This window comes from Pygocentrus nattereri, chromosome 11 (assembly GCF_015220715.1).
Source record: "Pygocentrus nattereri isolate fPygNat1 chromosome 11, fPygNat1.pri, whole genome shotgun sequence".
In the NCBI taxonomy this organism is placed as follows: Eukaryota; Metazoa; Chordata; class Actinopteri; order Characiformes; family Serrasalmidae; genus Pygocentrus; species Pygocentrus nattereri.
Genome location: NC_051221.1, coordinates 39,150,402 through 39,165,219, shown reverse-complemented (window position 1 = coordinate 39,165,219; position 14,818 = coordinate 39,150,402). Strand labels below are relative to the sequence as shown.

At 41.9% G+C, this 14,818-nt stretch overlaps 1 protein-coding gene across 2 annotated transcripts; it reads right to left on the bottom strand.

Annotated features, from left to right (window-relative positions):
* Nucleotides 1-3,189: 3,189 nt before the first annotated feature.
* fam3c (FAM3 metabolism regulating signaling molecule C) lies at nt 3,190-14,394 on the bottom strand. 2 transcript variants are annotated; one of them, XM_017706433.2, is made up of 10 exons: nt 14,299-14,394; nt 12,482-12,531; nt 12,281-12,385; nt 10,744-10,770; nt 8,655-8,778; nt 5,366-5,424; nt 5,227-5,277; nt 4,880-4,964; nt 4,129-4,255; nt 3,190-3,870 (listed from the first exon to the last, which is right to left on the bottom strand). In XM_017706433.2, exons 2-10 carry the CDS (start codon nt 12,495-12,497, stop codon nt 3,781-3,783), a joined length of 684 nt encoding a protein of 227 aa, XP_017561922.1. In that variant the 5' UTR covers nt 12,498-12,531; nt 14,299-14,394; the 3' UTR covers nt 3,190-3,780. The 2 variants fall into 2 exon arrangements, with proteins under 2 accessions (XP_017561922.1, XP_037398640.1); XM_037542743.1 differs by lacking the exon at nt 14,299-14,394 and adding an exon at nt 14,028-14,123.
* Nucleotides 14,395-14,818: the final 424 nt, after the last annotated feature.

Sequence of the window (14,818 nt, the reverse complement as noted above, 5' to 3'; positions counted from 1 at the left end):
GGTTATATGGCTCCGTGTAAGAACCATACAAACTACTCACTGTACTTTTATTATTATAGCTTGGGGAAAAAATAGCCGAGCCATACAGTGTAGGATTATTCCAGCTGTCCTTAAAATGTTGAATGAAAGCTAAAGATCTCCTGCATCAGTCTTATTAATTTTTTAAAAGCATGATTAAATCACGAAGATGTAAACAGTCATTCAAAGTGGTTTTAATGCAACATGCAACTGTGAGTTGTTTGCAGCAGTGGTGAGGAACCAGACCTCTGCAGCCTTTGTCACATCACAGAAGTGATCACATGAAAGGTTTTCTAAGGCGCTCTAAGCCAAAATAGTCCCCAAATGCAGCTTCATTTTCCAGATTTACTGTTATTTCACAGTCATCAGCGTTACTTACTCTCTCAGGGGGAAAAACAGTTCTGAGACTGTCACTGGGTCAGTTCCCCTCTTGTCACTGGAGTGGTTCCCTCAAAGGTACATCTCAGTATCTTCAGTCAGGGAACGTAACTGAACCATAATCCACACCCCGTCTCGCCTCCAGGCTTTTACTTTATTGTTCCGTTTTAAAACGTAAGATCATAAAAAGGTATAAATACACACTTTTCACCTGGAAAAACATTTAAGGCACTGTTGGGGGAAAAAACTGGATCTTTTAGGGAACATTTACATTGTACCTTGAATGAAAAATTATTTATACTGTATAAAAATGTGTAGATTCACTGGTTATTTTGCATAGTAGATCAAAAAAATCTATGTTGTAGCCATCACAACACCTGGTTATCACCACTAAAGAAAAACCTGAAATTTGAGGCGGTTTGAACCATTTCACATCAAACCACTGTGAACGGCTGCACATCTCAGTGACTGAGGTATAACTGTTTTGGTGGTGATGTATTTTATGGTTACATATTTTTAGTGAAGTCTAAAGAGAACACGTAACTGGTAAATTCCTCTGAACTGCGTCTTCATCCATTAGGAATCGGACACCACAGTGAGCGTCTCCTGGTCTACATTCACTTTGTAAAGCATTCCTGGGTTCTACAAATCCTGCAAGAGACATTAGAAACCCACTGGTGACTAAATATAAGGCTTTGAAAATCTCTTCATTCTAGGATGTAACAAAACAAGTGAATTGTGAAGCCAACACATATTTAATGAAGACCAAGTGAGCTTTAAAACAACAATCATTCATTCATGTTACAATTCAGAATTCCAGAAAAACGTAGCTCTCGGCTGGAGTAAGGACGGAAATTTGGCTTCTGGCTGGCTTGTTTGGGGTAAAACAAGGCACGTCGTTGGTTCTCCCATAACTCGAATCACACATTTCTCACTAAAACTCAAATGTACTGATGGACTCTCTAGTTCAACTAAAGGCAAACCAGATTTTACAATGTATCGGATGACAAGACTGACAGAAGTCACCATATAGACAAGACATAGAACTGTAGACGTAATACAGGTGACAGGCTTACATGTGACAAATCCACAAGGTGTCAAAAACAGCCGGCCACGCTACATTTGAGCAGAGACGCTGGAACGCCACAGCAGAGGAAGCTCAACCGAGGAGTCTTTTCCGCAGATCGTGACCGTCTTAGCTACTCCCGTCACAAGAGAAGCTGCAGATGTGAACAGCTACGATTACATCCTTCATTCGGTTTACAGGCATGATTTTATTTCAAAGAAAAGACGAGACGATGAAACAGAAATAAAGTATCAACATGTTGTCTAGAAAACATTCACATTTAAAATCGGATCCTTTGAACTACGTACAGACAGCAACAATCACTCACTGTAGTCTTTCCACAAAAACAACATTCTCAGACAAGGGCTGCACTTTCACACAGAGGGGACCTCAAATAGTTCAACGTTTTACAGTAGAGTGGACAGTTCCAGTACAAGAGATGCCATGCTTGGTTAGGGCAATGTGCAATGCATGGACCCCTAAAGACTGGGCTTAAGACCAACTACAGAGGAGTAAAGATACTAAGCTTTTTTAGGATTTTGCATAGAATCTCTGAGCCTGTGACGCTGTTTTTCACACATGCTGGCGTTTGAGCCAGTCTGCTTGTGCACTGTCTTCAAGAATATAAACCAGTACGCCCGTTCATTTAGACAGAAACCGAACGCAGTGGCAAAAGTAAAGACGGGTGCTTTACGATATCTGCGAAGGAGCTACAATCTTTTCTTCAAAAGAGATCACTAAAATAAATAAATAAATACAAAAGGAGGAGGAGGAGTGTGGCGTATGTTCATCACAACAATCTTTCCACTAAAAACCAGCCCAGATTCATTCCCGCAGCCACCCGACACCAAAACGATTGTCAAACCTTCCACAACACTAATCCCTCACAAACACCCGGAGAATATAAAAAGTAATGAACGCGTCACTCGGATCTCTCAAATCTGTCTCATCTGCTGTTTTTTTTATATTTTATATAGCTCAGCAGTGTCACAGTGGTGTAAATATATATTTAGGGCAGTTAAACGTGGGCGGGGCTTGGACAGAAGAACACGAAGGGGAGCGGTCACAGCAAGCAAACATACGAACAACCTGCTCAAATTACCGGTTTTGATGATTCTTCCAAGTAAAAATGCACACGCTCTACAGACAACACACTTACACACATACGCTATTTATCTGTAGACCTTAGTGCACCTGTTCTATTATAACTGCTTTAAGTTAACAGGAATAAAAATAAAAATCATTCTTGCAAAAAAAGTTAAAAATATAAAAATCTTTTTTTTTTTACTCCCACTATGTTCAATTCAGCAAATTAACAGTAACTGTTAGCAGTATAAAATGTGCACCCTGTAGAAGATGTTTAACATTTTTACTTCACGAAACCAAAAAAAAAAAAAAAACCTTAACTTGACCACCGACGCTCAAACGTTTGCATACAGCTGCAATTTAAGTGACCAAATACAACGAGCAAAATAAATCTACCAATGAAAGCTATAAACGTCATTGTTATCAGTACAGTACTAGCATGGATTCCCAACAGGAATTTCCCTAATGCAGCCAATAAGAGCCTATTATTGCACCTTTGGGGGCTATTCTGGAATGCTGTGTCTGATCCACTCGTACCAGTGCAACACACACTAACACACCACCACCACGTCAGTGTTACTGCAGTGCTGAGAATGATCCACCAACCAAATAGTACCTTCTCTGTGGTGGTCCGGTGGGGTCCTGACCACTGAAGAACAGGGTAACAGAGTATCAGAGAAACAGATGGACTACAGTCTGGAACTGTAGAACTACAGAGTGCAGCTATACAGTAAGTGGAGCTGATAAAATTAGTGTAGAAACAAGGAAGGTGGCTTTGGCTACGAACTACGCTGCCGTTTTATGTTGCATTAGAGATTTTAAGCCTCATTCATCAACCATCATTAGGGATGCTATCAGAGCTAATAAGTATAACTCATTAATAGTTATTAACTCATTAATAGTACAGAAATCTTAATACCACTGCGATACAGAGCGAACGGACTTGGCAAACACTCTGAAACCCTTTTTTGGTTTTCCAGCACACTCAATTGATGAGCAATGCTGTATGTAAATACAAATAGCCAGTTTAACAGGCATAATAATAAAAGATGAACTGCAGCACTGTAAATTTACGCTGGTGCTCATAACACATAAATGTAAAGACCTTTTCCATATAGTGGTGGAAGCTGGAAGAATTTTCAATCTTACTGGAGTTTGCTTTCTTTGTTTTTTAAGCTTTGACTGACTGGGCACATAGACTGTAGGTTAGTTGGTCCAAGAGAGCTGATGTTTCAGTCTTGTCTTCGAGGAATACATCCCTCCATTTCCAGAACTTCAGGCCAGCCTTCATACTTGTTGGACTCTGCGTTGTTCTTGATGTGCTGAGGACAATAAACCAGGTTTATTTGCCTTACACTGAATGAAAATTGTACAGACTACCGAACCTTACAGACTACTCTTTTAATAAATCTTACTTTTACTTGTCTATTAGCTTGGAATGACTGGAACAAGATGGTCCCAAATAAGCTGTATTTGGAAGACAAGGTGTGCTCCTTTTCCAACACTGATGTGAACACAAATGTCCAGACCACAGCTTCCTCTGACAATGTTTAACAGTTAGATTAACTGTGCAAATTCACCTGTTCAAAGGGACTCTTTGTTTTGATCCCCTTTCCTCCAACGAAGATCCAGTTGTCCCTGAAGCCCAGTGAACTGATATTTGAACTTCCCAGGTCTGATATTAGCTGCTTTGCCACATCATTCAGCCTGTTTGTGACCAAAGGAAATGATGAGACGTCAGAAACAATCGTTTTATTTTCTGACATGACACCTTCCGAATGAACTTTAGGCTGTAGTTTAGGTGGAGTTGAGACTGCAAATAGTAGGGATGCAAGAACTGGAAGGTTTTTGGCTAGAAACACACATTCAGACAATTTATTATTTAGATTTTGAGTGACATGGATGGATGGATGGATGGATGGATGTGTGTGTACATACATACATTTTTTGTATTTTATATATATACACATATATACATACATACACACACACACGCATACATACATACATACACACACAATTCTGGCAAGTTTGTCTTGTTAGTGAGCAAATAATGTTTTTTATTTTGTGTCCTTTGTTTCGTTTAGCGCACTCAGTGAGAGCTTTGGCTGTAAAGAATTTAGAATCGGCCATAAAAATAATATCAGCGATGCATCTCTAACAAATAACACGTTTTGTAAATAAATTCAAATACCACCTCCATTTCAACCTCAAATATCTTTCAAGACAAAAACTATATTGATAACTATAAATAACTCCACATGAAAAAGCAGACACTTTTCACAGAGAACATTCCTATTCCAGGTCTGGCTAAAAGAAAGCAGCACTCACTTTGTAGCGGAGTCATCAAAAGTGGCCATCATGACGATGGTTCCATCTTCGATTTTGTTAAGAAACTGGATAAGCGGGTTGACATCTGGAGAGAGTTGTATTTATCCAACAATTAAATCATGAAACGTCTATAAAAGAGTAGCTGCTTTAAAAACTGGAGCATTGGATCTTTTAAGGTTGCACTGTTGTGCCATCTACTGTCTGGCACTGGATGCAAACAACTTAGACTTGACTTCATATGTACATGCTACATGTCCACATGCAGGTCTACATGCTCTACAGCAATGCAGAATCCCTGAAAAAGCAAATGAATAGTGTGAGCATGGATGGGGGGAACAAATCCTTACCTCCAGCCCACAGGTCAAAGAATTCAGTCTTCATGAGCAGGCCAGTCCTTCCTGTAACCAAGTTCATGCATTACAGTGATTACCAGTGATGATGGCTAATTCAAGTCCACGTCTTCATTATAAAGCAGCAGAGCCCTACCATTGACCAGAGCGATGTTCAAACCCCTTCCCACGTTGTTCTTCACCCCACTCATCAATCTGAGGACAGAAATATCATGAATAAAACTGTAAAGCTCATGAAGGACTTTTTATTTCCCTCAAATTTGCACATCACAAATATGTGTATGGCTAAAAGTCTCGTTAACAGGTAATAATAGTAAGATCATTTTAAAAAATGCTGAGTCTCATCATTCGGGCCCAAGTTTAGTTGTCAGCAAAGCCGCAACCATCCATGGCCAGCAGCACAAGAGCACAACTGGTTTAGTTCCTCTTTCACCGTTGCAAACTGTGAGTGTCTATTAAGCCTCATGTTAGGACTCTTCCAATGTTACAGCAGTTTAAGCTGCTTTTATGCTGCTTGGCACTTCATAATGCAAAGTTGAGACGGAGGTTGGCAAGTAAACAGCTGCGGGAACTGGCAACATTATGGGCTAAAACAACAAAAACCTTTAGAACTGGATGCAAGATCCCACATTTTTTCTTTCATTTGAGGTCCATTCTCTCTTTATCCCCTAGAATTAAATAGGTTGTTTTTGTTACTGTACCTTTAAGACAGACATATGTAAATATGCTCTGTTCTGACTGGGTGCTCTGTACTGCATTTAAAAAGCAGTTTAGGCTGAAACACAAACAGTGAAAAACTACTTCAGTGTGAATGAGTGAGGCTAAACAGCCACGCTCCACACCCATTGATAAAATTAAGCACATAGCCTTGCAGTCTCAATGGACAAAGCCCAGCAGTAGAATGGGCTGTGCTGATGAGCTCAGTGACTTTAAACATGGCACGGACATAGGATGCCACCTCTGCCACGAGTCAGTCTGTGAATTTTCTGTCCTATTAGATCTGCTCGTGTCAACTGCAAGTGTTATTATTGTGAAATGGAAGCACCCCGGAGCAACAGCAGCTCTAGAGCAGTGGAAATCTATTCTGTGGAGTGATGAATCACAGTTCTCTCACTGGCGGGCTGGGATGATGGACGAGTCTGGGTTTGGTGAATACCAATTAAACGTTACCTGACTGACTGCATTGTTCCAACTGTAGTTGTGGAGGAGGAATACTGCTATGGCGTTATTTTTCGAGGCCCCTTAGTTCCAGTGAAGGGAAATCTTAAAGCTTCAGCAGGCCAAGACATTTTGGACAATTACATGCTTCCAACTTTGTGGGAACAATATGGGGAAGAACCTCTCCTGTTCTAGCATGAATGAGCCACCAGTGCACAAAGCAGGGTCAACAAAAAGGCGTAGCTGGGTGGGTTTGGTGTAGAAGAACTTGACTGACCTGCACCTCAACCCTATCACACACCTTTGGGAAACGCTTGTCTGGATGAATGGACAAAATTCCCCCAGACACACTCCAAAATCAGAAGAGTGGAAGCTATTACACCTGAAAAGGGGGGGACCAATTCCGTATTATTGCCTTTGGATTTAGAAGATAATGTCATAAAAGCTCCTGTGGGTGTAATTTGTAGGTGTCACAATACTTTTGTCCATATAGTGTATAATAATAATAATAATAATAATAATTATTATTATTATTATTATTAGTATTATTGTTATTATTATTGTTATTATTATTGTTATTATATATAAATAATAACACACACACAATCAAATTTGGGGTCATCAGTCTTCTAAAACTTTGAAGCCACAATAACACAGTCAACCGGAAGGCTTGCCAAAAGACCTGGAGTCACTGGAACACAGACTGAAACTAGGTTATGTGTTCAAATCAGACCAAAACACAGCTGTTTGCCCACAAAGGCAGATTAACTTGTAAAAGGGGAAAAGCACATATACTGTGTGAAATACACTGTGAGAACTGATCAGACCGTTCTGTGGTCTAAACACTGTGACGATCCTGGCGTCGAGCACTCTCAAGCAAAATCTGGTTGCTTCTACCAAAAGACTAAACTGGATCATCGCTGATTTTCCACCAATAAAATGAGCCAAGCAAACGTCTCCCAAATGACCACACTGCAACGACCAGGGCAGCATTCTGAGCTAAACCACACTGAAAACCTTCAGGACAACCGGAAGAGGAAAGGCTCAATCTAAAGCACATGGAGATACTCCGCATGGAGCTTGCTTGCTACATCTTCTCCATCCTCAATAGCAATACAGCTGAACTCAGTGATGCTCTCTCAGCAAAGAAATAGCAATGCATTGCATACCAGACAAAACGTAAGTTAAACAACACATATTATTGTATTTATATATTTGTATTGTATTTTACAACCATTTGTCTCTGTGTTTGCACACTGTGAAATTAGACCTCTGCATTTAACCCATCCGTGCAGTGAAACACCCACACACATGCACACTAGTGAACACGCACACTTGGGGGCAGTGAGCACACTTGCCGGGAGCAGTGGGCAGCCCTATACACAGCACCCAGAGCACAGAAGGTTATTGGACACTCCCTCCCCTCCCTGGAAGACCTCTACAGAACTTGCTGTCTCAGGAGGGCTTACACAATCATCAAGGACAGTACACACCCAGGACATAGGATGTTTGAACTGCTGCCCTCAGGCAGACGTTACCGACACCTCAAAACAAGGACAAACCGTTTTTTTTGAGGGGCAGTTTTTATAACAGGGCCGTATCCCTGTTAAACAAAAACTATACAGTTCACCGGTGGGCAGATGTTTCTGTCTGCCTACAGGGATAAGTGCAATGACCCATGCTGCTAAAAACAAAATATAATGTGCAATAATTGATGCTGCATATGTCAATTCTTCACTGTGTATATAGGAAAGCTTAGTGTGTAAATTGGAGAACTTAGTTAATTTATGCTTACGCCTGTATAGTTAACCGAAGCTCTAATCTGTTATTTAATTTGTTTATACTTTAAAACTTTTCTATTTTATATTTTAACTTTCTATTTCTATTGCACCAAGAGGGGAGGGGGGGGGCTGTAAACCAATTTCGTTGCGCAAATGTACAAGCACAATGTGTAATGACAACAAAGGTTAATTTCATTTCATTTTCATTTCATTTCATTTCATTTCAAGGGGATCGAACCGGCAACCTTCCGGTCACAGGGCCGGTTCCCTAACCTCCAGCCCACGACTGCCCCCTATTATTTGAGAGTGCCAATGATTTCTGAAGAACAGAAAAGTCAGATGTGTTTCACAGTAAAACCCCTTCTTGTCTTCTTGCCACCATGACTTCAGCACTTCCAAAACAGCCACTGCACACACATAACTTACACAGTGGACAGGCAGATGGGGGGGGGGCACATACTGGGCAGAAAACAAAGAGATACTTACATATGGTCGTCTAGGCATATTTTGGGTCCAACTACACTGGCAGCTCCACTGGCCATCTTAAAGGAGAAGTGGCCTTCAGGACAGGGCTTCGACAGACCGCATTTGTAACGTGACTGCTTTGTGGCTAAAGAGAATGAATATGAATCAGCTTATGCTTCTTATTTATTTTCACATGCATCCTTTCTTTTCTGCAATGAATGATCAAACGCACTTGTGAAGTACCGCCGTGCCCAGCTTAATGTTTTTCTTGCAACATCACAGCTGTTCTAAGTCATAAAGCATGTGTGTTAGTCAAGTGTTTAACTGAACCAGGTGTGCTGGAGCAGGTCAAACACTAGACTGTGCATGGCAGAGGAACTTCACGACCAGATCCGAGAAGGACAAAGCTGTAAACAGGGAATTTCTAGTGAGAAGAACTGCTAATGAGTAACATCATCTGGGTTTGTCAGATGAGTCCAATATGAATGGGTTCCTATGGAGTTTTTGTGCAAAATCAGTTTGTAAATCATTTTTGTAGAATAAAAAAAACACTCATTTCAACACCACGGTTACATTTTTTGAATGTTCTTTAACTTCAGTTATAGGACTTTCTAGCTGTGCTTCGTGTACGTTCATGACTGCAGTGAGCAAGAACTGCTTCACTCAGCCAATGAGCTGATCAGCTCACCAACCAATCAGCACTCAGTAGCAGTAACACTACTAGGCACCCTACTACTCCTACTGTTCGCTGTAGAAAGAACATACTGGTGTTTTCTTTCATTTATTTACAGAAAGAAAGACAGAAAGACAGAAAGACAAAGACAAAGCCAGAAAGTCAGACAGAAAGACAAAGAAAGACACAGAAAGACAGGCAGAAAGACAAAGGCAGAAAGACAAAGGCAGAAAGACACAGACAGACAGAAAAAGGCAGAAAGACAGACAGAAAGACACACAGAAAGACAGACAGAAAGAAAGACAAAGACAGACAGACAGAAAAAGACAGAAAGAAAGACAGACAGACAGAAAAAGGCAGAAAGACAGACAGACACACAGAAAAAGGCAGAAAGACAGACAGACACACAGAAAAAGGCAGAAAGACAGACAGACACACAGAAAGAAAAACAGAAAGAAAGACAGACAGAAAGAAAAACAGAAAGACAGACAGAAAGAAAAAGACAGAAAGAAAGACAAAGAAAGACAAAGAAAGACAGACAGAAAGAAAGACAAAGAAAGACAGACAGAAAGAAAGACAAAGAAAGACAGACAGAAAGAAAGACAAAGAAAGACAGACAGAAAGACAGACAGAAAAAGGCAGAAAGACAGACAGAAAAAGGCAGAAAGACAGACAGAAAAAGGCAGAAAGACAGAAAGAAAGAAAGAAAGAAAGAAAGACAGACAGAAAAAGACAGAAAGAAAGACACAGAAAGAAAGACAGACACAGAAAGAAAGACAGACGCAGAAAGAAAGACAGACACAGAAAGAATGAATACTCCCAAAAGCAAAAAGGCCAGATAAATGTGACAAAGTAAACACCAGTGTTATACCACACCCTGTGTTAATACCTCAGTTATAACACCCAGATCCTGTTAATGCCCATTGCGCAATACCACCTGCAAACCCAGAGGAATGTTTCGATCCCCAACATAGAAATATTATCACAGACTGACGGGTTTAGAATAAGTATAGTGGGTTAATCGATCCTGGGTGAGAACTACAAGCCTAAAAACCTAAAAACCTAAAAACTCTATGGCTTAGCTAAAGAAAGCACTAACAGAGGGTCCTCACTCGAGCCCTGTTAAAGTGATTCAGACTTTCTGATCATCTAAATTTGCAAAAATACATTTAATTCGTAACCTATACAGAACACCACTGACAACAAGGTCCCAAAGTGTACCTGTGTTCACGATACTGACAAAAACGGCCAAAGTCTAGCCTATCAGAGCCTGTTCTTTAAGAAATCCTACACAGGGCAGACAGGCTTTGTTCCCATCCAGCGCATGCATGGATTTGAAACAAAAGACAGAATCATATCATTTATATTAGTTATTTACTGAAGTAGTGAACATCACTGAACTGGTATTAGTGAAGGGTAATAAATTAATAGACTCACCAGCCTCTTCAACGGGGGCAGATCTTGCTGCAGTGAAAAGGGGAAAAAAAAAGTCAAATGTGCTGTTCGTGCTACAAAACATGGATCGTATAACATGGAAATTAAATCCGGAGCACAAAAACAGCAAAAACACATTTTCATCCTAATAACAGCTAAATTGCCACTTGAATACAAAAAAGTTCTCTTAATCAAACACTTAACTTCGGTTTCACATACGCTATATGGACAAAAGTACTGGGACATCTAGATGAGCTTGTAAATCCATGGTCATTAATATGGAGCTGGTCCCCTCTTTGCAGCTATAAAAACTTCCACTCTTCTGGGAAGATTTCTGCAAGATGTTTGCGTGTCTGTGGGAATTTTCTGCCCATTCATCCAGAGGAGCATTTGTGAGGTCAGACACTGATGTTGGACGAGAGGGCCTGGCTCAAAATCTCCGTTCTAGTTTGTCCCAAATGTGTTTAAAGGGTTGAGGTCAGATCTCTGAGCGGGCCAGTCAACTCACCCACACATGCCTTATGGACCTTGCTTTGTGCACTGGGGGCACAGTCATGCTGGGATAGAAAAGGGCCATCCCAAACTGTTCCGACAAAGTTGGAAGGGTACGATTGACCAAAAAGGCTTGATATGCTGAACCATTAAGATTTCCCTTCGCTGGAACTAAGGAGCCTAGGCCAACCTCTGTAAAACAACCCCATAGCATTACCTCTTCTCCACCATGCAGTCAGCCAGGTACCGTTCTCCTGGCATTTGCTCAGAGAAGCGCGATTCATCAGTCCATTCAATATGTTTCCACTGCTCCAGACTCAGGTGGTGATGTGCTTTACACCAATCCATCTGACGCTTGGCATCGCTCTTAGTGATGCATGGCTTGCACGCACCTGCTCGGCCACGGAAACCCATGCCATGAGGCTGCCAGTGGAGATTTGTGTTGATGTTAAAGCCAGAGGAGGTGTGAAGCTCAGCAATCATTGACTTACATTTACATTTACGGCATTTGGCTGACGTTCTTATCCAGAGCGAATTACAATTTGATCATTTTACACAAGTAGGCGAAGGCAGTGTTGGGAGTCTTGCCCAAGGACTCTTATTGGTGTAGTGTAGGGTGCTCAGTGAGTCAGCAGAGCGTTGGTGACTTGCTCAGCATTCAGCAACCCGCTCTGTAACTTTACATGGTCTGACACTTGGTGGCCGAGTTGCTGGGGTTTCTAAATGCTTCCATTTTTCAATACCACCACATCAAGCTCTTCAGAAAGACCTTTTCTTTTACAAACGTCTGTAAAGGCAGACTGCATGGCTAGGTGCTCGACTGTACACACCTGTGGCAATGGGACTGACAAACACCCGATTCAGAGATTAAGAGGGGCTCCCAATACTTTTGTCCATATAGTGCATCTGCCCATGTCAATGTTTTCTCCGCTCGAACACAGAAGAGCAGTTTCAGGTGTGTAAGAAGTTCAAGTGAAATGCCTACAATGCTGAGCGCTTCCACAGTAGAAAAAAATAAAGATCCAGATCACAGGCTGGGTATATTTACCGAACATACGGGCGAAATGAAAGTCCAAGTTAATTTCTAGGAGCTCAAAAGCCAGAAAAGCAGCCAAGAAGAAGACAGAAACCAACGCTGCCAGCTTCAGGATTCCTGTAAAAGAACACAGCGATGCCGAAGTGAAATAGGCGTTACTCAATTTATAAATAACCATAAAGCCTCACACAGTAAATTCAAATTAAAACTGACCTCCCGTTCTCATCATTTTCAGACACGTCAGGGAAAAGTGACTCAAACACCTGAAACACAAGGACAGACGTTAGGCTAAGTAGCCAGGTAAGTACCAGCTAACAGAGGTGGTTTGGTTTTACCCAAGGTAAAATATCACTCCAGTAAAAGTAGAAGTCCTTACTCTAGACCTCCACTTGAGTAAAAGTACTAAAGTATTTGCCTTCAAATGTACTTAAGTATAAAGTAAAAGTACTAAACGAGTAATTCTGGCTCTGATGTCCTGTTATCATTTCTATAACCAGACTGGCTTCATGAACTCATTTCAGGTGAAAGTCCTCCAGCGTCTCTCTTGGTAAACCAGTCTTTTAATAGAACGTCATTAATTAGTGACGCTGACGTCTATTAAAATGATCAGAAGCACAAAACACTGAAGGTAAACAGTTTCCATCAGGGAGAACCGAGTGGCTCTGAAATCACTTTTTACACACAAGCAAAGTTTCAGTTTAAGATTACTTTGTAAATTAGTTACAAGCTGAATAAAAACTGGCTTTAAACTCAGGATCACAGATGAGCTCCTTTACTGTGTTGATCTGTAGGCCTCTGTTCATAAACATAAACCAGCCCAAACTCATTTACTATAAAATGAAAGTGTTTGTATGAATTCAGAAAAAAAGAAACGCGTCAGTCTCGACTGCATATGTGGACATATTTCTATATTGAGCTCTATTTACACAAAGTTATGTTAGTTCATCATTTATGTTGAACAGACTCTCCCAAAGTTTTACGCTGCTGCGCTGACGTTGAACCGCGTGCTGCACTGGGTCGGTATGACCAACAGGTCAAAACCAGCTCTAAACAAAGTGACCGCTGGGCCCTGATTGGTGCTCTGGCTTTGCGCTTCTTTTGTTTTGACATGTTACATTTTTAAACACAGAGAAACCAAAAGGAACGACAGATTTCTCAAAATGCAGGAGGAAAAAATCGGATATTAGACTCTGAAATGTAGTGGAGTGAAAGGAAAAAGTCGCCCAATAATGGAAAATAGAAAGTAAAGTACAGATACACGAAAAAAAAAAACTACTTAAGTACAGAAACTAATTACATTTACTCAGTTACTCTCCGCCACTGGTAGCTAGCAACCTAGCGATATCCACAGATACATTTAATCCGACAACAAGCTGCTCTTTGTAATGAGGCAGATGACCGTGTCTTTATCGGCGTGGATGAAGTTTAAACGGGGAAAATTTCCTACAGCGAAGACACTCTGACCAGGAAGTTACATGCTAGCAAGGTTAGCTAGCTAGCTAGAAACTTCAGTAAAATCAACATCGAGGAAGCAAAGCAGGTCCTGCACATTCAGCGGAAACACTGCGCTAAAAGAGTAAAGTTATTACACAAACGCTCATGAACTAAGTTTAGCGGTTAACTGGGTTAACTAACTAAACTAACTAGCAAACAGAAGCAGCTGGCGTTAGCCGTGCTGGCGTTAGCGTTAGCTTCTCCCGCTTAGCTCCCCACACGCAGGGCTGTCCACCGACCCGGAGAGCCCGTTCACCCAACACACCTGCGCTGCCGGGCTGTAGTCGTTAACTACACGGCCAGGGCGGTATAACTACACAGCAGCGCTGACGCGGTTAGGCAGTGCTCCGGCTGAGATCCACCGGCGCTGGGTTAACGATAATTCGCCTCCTACAGAACCGCATCAGCAGCACAGCCTCCACAGAGCCTCCTCAGGCACCAGCGAAGCGACACACATCCAAAAGAAAGTAAATGCGAATCTGCTCCAAAGCGCACAAAGGATACAGCCATTCAAGAAAGTTCGGGAAACGACTAACCTGAGTCGGTCCGGTCACAGCACCTAACTGCCACGAACACGCCAACACGCAACCCCGAGATATGCAGGTCTTCCACAGACCGCGGAGGGGGCGTGGCCTTCAGTGACTGACAGTTCACGGGGCGTGTTTTCAGTAACTGACAGAGCATGGGGGCGCGGCCTTCAGTGATTGACAGCTCACGGGGCGTGTTTTCAGTAACCCACAGAGTCTGGCGGCGCGGCCTTCAGTGACTGACAGCTCACGGGGCGTGTTTTCAGTAACTGACATAGCATGGGGGCGCGGCCTTCAGTGACTGACAGCTCACGGGGCGTGTTTTCAGTAACTGACATAGCATGGGGGCGCGGCCTTCAGTGACTGACAGCACACGGGGCGTGTTTTCAGTTACTGACAGAGCATGGGGGCATGTTTTCAGTAACTGACAGAGCATGGGGGCGCGGCCTTCAGTGACTGACAGCACACGGGGCGTGTTTTCAGTTACTGACAGAGCATGGGGGCATGTTTTCAGTAACTGACAGAGCAT